The following is a 5,000-nucleotide window of genomic DNA, read 5'->3' as shown; positions in this document are numbered from 1 at the left end:
GTGTTCCAGTTCCCTGAAACAAAGATGGCATCAACATTCAGTGTTTGTCAAAGAAGGACAAACCATGCTTTAAAAACAACACCTTTGATTACACCTCAGATGATCAGACAATTGTGTTGAACTGGGAAATAACTTACCATAAACAATAAAAGGATAATTCCTAGATTTGTTTATTATTAAAACAATCTTATCGCTCTAGTTGCATACAAACTCACAGTTCTTCCATGCTGATCAGTCCAAAAAAGGCTGCATCCATGAGCTTGGTGAGGCCGTTTCTTTGCATCTTCAGTGACTTCAGTGAGTCCATGCCTTTAAAGGTCAGGCTGTCTACAATCTTGATCTTGTTACGCTTCAGTTCACTGGCAGGAAGTAATAGAGGGTGAATTCAGGAGAGCAGAAACACCTATAACAAGCTTGCGTACGCACAAAAACCTGGCGTACGGCCTTTTTCACCGCAAAGATGAGATGAATCAAGACTGGACGCCAACTTCATGGTGGACGTACATTGCTACAGGCTGTGGATACCTTGGCGACACTGTTCTTTGCCAACATTTGATTTAACAACAAAATAATCTAGGCAAGGACACTACATTCACTTTTCCACCAATGCATTTAATGTTTCATAATCATATGAATACCGTATTTGTGAGGACACATATTCATCATTTTGCCAACTGTTGCTGTCAAAACCTGTTTGTGTAACGTCATGTATTCAGCTTCTACTGCAAGAAACTCTCCTGCGTTGTAAGAATAAATTGAGTATTTAAACAAGAGTCAAAGTCTATCGTAACTTTTGCGATATGCTGGCATCCATCCATCCATCCATCATCTTCCGCTTATCCGAGGTCGGGTCGCGGGGGCAACAGCCTAAGCAGGGAAACCCAGACTTCCCTCTCCCCAGCCACTTCGTCTAGCTCTTCCCGGGGGATCCCGAGGCGTTCCCAGGCCAGCCGGGAGACATAGTCTTCCCAACGTGTCCTGGGTCTTCCCCGTGGCCTCCTACCGGTTGGACGTGCCCTAAACACCTCCCTAGGGAGGCGTTCGGGTGGCATCCTGACCAGATGCCCGAACCACCTCATCTGGCTCCTCTCGATGTGGAGGAGCAGCGGCTTTACTTTGAGTTCCTCCCGGATGGCAGAGCTTCTCACCCTATCTCTAAGGGAGAGACCCGCCACACGGCGGAGGAAACTCATTTCGGCCGCTTGTACCCGTGCTCTTATCCTTTCGGTCATGACCCAAAGCTCATGACCATAGGTGAGGATGGGAACGTATGCTGGCATGTTTACATTTAAAAGACAGCAAGATTGCATAATTTCGTCCGCTGGCACAGTGCGCTGTGCTTCGGGGAAGGGGGCGACCTCCTGCCTATAAACTAAACTAGTTGCAGCGACTACATCGTTTTAAACACTCGTCTGTTTTTCCGCTTCATATTAAAGTATAATGTACTTTATTCACATCTTATGTTATTCTAACTATTATGCACATATTATTGTTCTTGTGGTACTCATTAGGGTAAATCTGGGGCCTCGGTTACTAAATTCCGTGCCATCTCATGTGTGTGCTGGTATGACAATAATGTTCATTGAATTCTTAGTTTTGTTGTAAACTCCAGTTTGACTAGATCTATTTTATAATTTAAATGAGGAATAATTACTCTTTATATCCGGGGCATTCAAATATACTGAAACAGACACAGAACGTTAACACACACACGCACACACACACACAAACACACAACACAACACAACCTGATCACTGAACTTTGAGGACAAAATAGAAAATGCCTTGGAAGTATACACGACTGCAAATCACACCCATTTAAATCCACTACAATGCATGATAGGAAAAATGCAAAAATGTTTGGCACATTTTAGCTGCTTGATATTTCTTATTGGTTGTAAAACTTTAAGGAGGTTGTCGGGGAAGCAAACAAAGTAGGAATAAAACTTTAACATACTGTTAATATTCAATGATTTATCGTTTATACTTCATTTGGAAGTGTCCTGAGGGTCTGATGTGGGGAGTTAATAACAGTTAGTTATGTGTTATTGTTCGGTGTGTTAGCTATAGCTGTGTCTCTGATAACGTCCGAATAATTGAAATCCTAACTTTTTGTACTAATGATTGTTGTCACGTCACAATCAACGCTCAGTGAAGCAAAAAAAAGTGTCGATGTGTGTGCACGGGCTCGCATCTACGAAAACGTGGCTGTATCGCAGGTTGTACTGTATTCTTCCATGTTGGAAGAATACAGTACGTATACGTGTAATATATATATATATATATATATATATATATATATATATATATGTAAGTGAGTGTGTGTGCGTGTCTGTGTGTATATATATATAATTATATATATACACACACACAGACACGCACACACACTCACTTATAGATATAATTTGTGTGTGTATATATTTTTGTTAATGTATATGCAGTCGGCTTTCAGCCTCCGGCCAAATTTCATTACTCCAATGCGGCCCCCCAGGTCAAAAAAGACACCACTGCTTCATACAGTTCAATTTGGTACACATGCATTTCAATATATTAGATCTTTAAAAAGTTAGTTTATTTAATATCTCTTAATTTTGATTACCATATTTTACAGCTAATAAAACCCCCAATCTGTCATAACATTTTAAAAACTGTCAAAAGTGTTATATTGTAAACTACTGGCCTGCGCTTTAATCTGAAAATTAACTGCAAAAACTTCGCACAGCCTTTAATTGATCTCTTATTTTGAACTGAACTACCAAAATCAAAGAACTTTAGATGCACCTGCACATTCTGTAAAAACCTTCTTTACTGTTGCACTACTTCCTCCCCACTATATGAGGACAAACAATATATGATTTTTCCTGCCGACAAATTAGTGAAATATTATACCTTTTATAATTTTCCTTCCATGCAAACAGAGCAATACTCACAGAAACTGAAGACCGGGCAGTCGGAAGACTTTGGATGGCAGCGAGGTCAACCTGTTCCTGTTGAGCTTCAAAACCAGGAGAGAGCTAGACACGTTGTCAAAGCAGCCGGGCTCCAGCACACTGATCCTGTTATTACTCAAATTGCTGTCCCACACATAGAGAGATATGTACACATTCCCATTATTTTTTTTCCATGTATTATTGATTGTTCTGCATACTTTTACTGATTCACTACTTCAGACAAATATTGAGTTGTTAGCATTTACTCACAGATATTTCAACTGCATGGAAGGGAATGATCCTGCTTTTAGCTCGGAAAGGGAGTTTGACGTCAGGTCCAGCGTCTCCAGGGACTCGTACGGTTGCAGCTGGTGAACGGAGAGCGCCAAGATCCGATTGTGTACTCTGAGTTGCAGAAGGTTAAAAAAACACGTGCAGGTCAAATTGTCTGAATGTTACTTCAAGTAAGCCATGTTTAGGAGGACAAATTACTCAAATACAGTTGGGATTACTTGGATTTCTGCATAAATCGGGCATAAATTACATACTGCTTAAACTAACAATGCACAAAAAGTGTTACGTTTTTTGTTTTTTGTTCTTTATCAAACACAGCACGTGCCTCGTGGCAACAGTGCATTATATGAACTCCTGGGCTAATGACTTCTCCAGGAGCTAATTGGAGCCAGGAGTCAGCCAGCCTGGAATCCAACCAATGTGATGAGATTCCAGGTGCTGATTAAAAAAAGTATTTCTAAAAGCTTTGAAGTTCACATGTCTACGGTAAGACAGATTGTCCACAAAAGAAGAAAAATTCAGCCCTATTGCTACCCTCCCTTGGCGTGGTGGTCCTGTAAAGATGACAGAGCACAGAATGCTCAAAATGCACAATGAGGTGAAAAGAAGTCCTGGAGAGTCAGCACAAGACTTACCAAATATCTGGCACAAGCTGACATTTCTGTTGACAGATCTACAATACGGAAAAGACTACACACGCATGGATTGCATGATAGGACATATCTGCATGGATGGAGTAAAAAAAACTATTCTGTCAAAGGCTGGACTCCAGGGAGGGGGTCCAGACTGAGGCCAAAGAAAAAAAACCCTCACAGCCATAGCACACAAACATGTTACATAGAATCAACAAAACTTGCAACAGAGGGGAGGGCCACGGCAGACAAATATATATATATTATATATATATATATGTATATTTTGATTACGACTCTGTGGCGTAGTTGTTTACATGTGAGTTGAAAAAAAAAGGTAATTATCCACTTTGATGTATGTTTCCTCTACTTAACAGCCATAAAAAGATTAGAACCTTCCCAAAATATTACACTGTATACATCCATTCATACACTATATTACTTTTATAATTACACATAAAAAACATACATTTTTAAAAAGGAGTGGTGATCTATAGTGGCGACTTGTATTTTATTTTGTAGCAGTAGCAACTTCCTTGTCATTTCACTTTGTCAAATTTGGCATGGTAGTAACGTCGAGGCCACATTGGGGCCTGTGCGCATTTACACTGAAGTCGGATAAAGATCACATTTTACTCGCCGTGTAAACAGCTAGCTAGGAAAAATCTGATTTATAAAAAATCTGATTTGGGCCACTTTGGCCTGCTGTGTAAACGTAGTCATTTACAGAAAAATGTATTCCCAACAGTATAGAGACATTTTGCAAGAAAACTTAAGACCGTTTGTCTCCCAACTTAAGCCTGAGAGAGGATGGGTGATTCAACAGGACAACGGCCCAAGCCCTTAAAGTAAATCAACAACACTCCGCTTTCTGGAGTTGGGCCGGTCAGAGTCCTGACTTCTACCCGATTCTGATGCTGTTGCATTACCTCAAGAGAGCATTTCCAGGGCTCAAATTTAACCATGGCAACCACAGCGAAAGCCGCGACCGCCCTTGTGACTTGCCGTAATGCCCTAAAAAAATTGGACCAATATCTGCGGCAAGAACTTGTTAATGGACGAGGAATGTAACGGTAAATGGTCAAATTATAATTCGCAAGAAAAATAAAATTCTAGACGGTTCGTAATACGTCTAATTTTTAAA

At 40.4% G+C, this 5,000-nt stretch overlaps 1 protein-coding gene across 3 annotated transcripts in view; it reads right to left on the bottom strand.

Moving 5' to 3' along the window:
* The window catches only part of lrig2 (leucine-rich repeats and immunoglobulin-like domains 2), an 89,139-nt gene that overhangs the window by 71,718 nt on the left and 12,421 nt on the right, over nucleotides 1–5,000 (bottom strand). For all 3 annotated transcript variants that reach the window (XM_061885856.1, XM_061885865.1, XM_061885872.1), the window contains 4 exons: nucleotides 3,201–3,335; nucleotides 2,931–3,074; nucleotides 216–359; nucleotides 1–13 (listed from right to left, as the gene is read on the bottom strand). The exon at nucleotides 1–13 is cut by the window's left edge and continues 131 nt beyond it. In XM_061885856.1, coding sequence (XP_061741840.1) covers nucleotides 1–13; nucleotides 216–359; nucleotides 2,931–3,074; nucleotides 3,201–3,335 — 436 coding nt within the window. The remainder of the gene's footprint in view (nucleotides 14–215; nucleotides 360–2,930; nucleotides 3,075–3,200; nucleotides 3,336–5,000) is intronic.

This window comes from Nerophis ophidion, linkage group LG02 (assembly GCF_033978795.1).
Source record: "Nerophis ophidion isolate RoL-2023_Sa linkage group LG02, RoL_Noph_v1.0, whole genome shotgun sequence".
Taxonomy (NCBI): Eukaryota; Metazoa; Chordata; class Actinopteri; order Syngnathiformes; family Syngnathidae; genus Nerophis; species Nerophis ophidion.
Note: the sequence above shows the minus strand (reverse complement) of the source record. Positions and strands in the feature narration are given on the sequence as shown.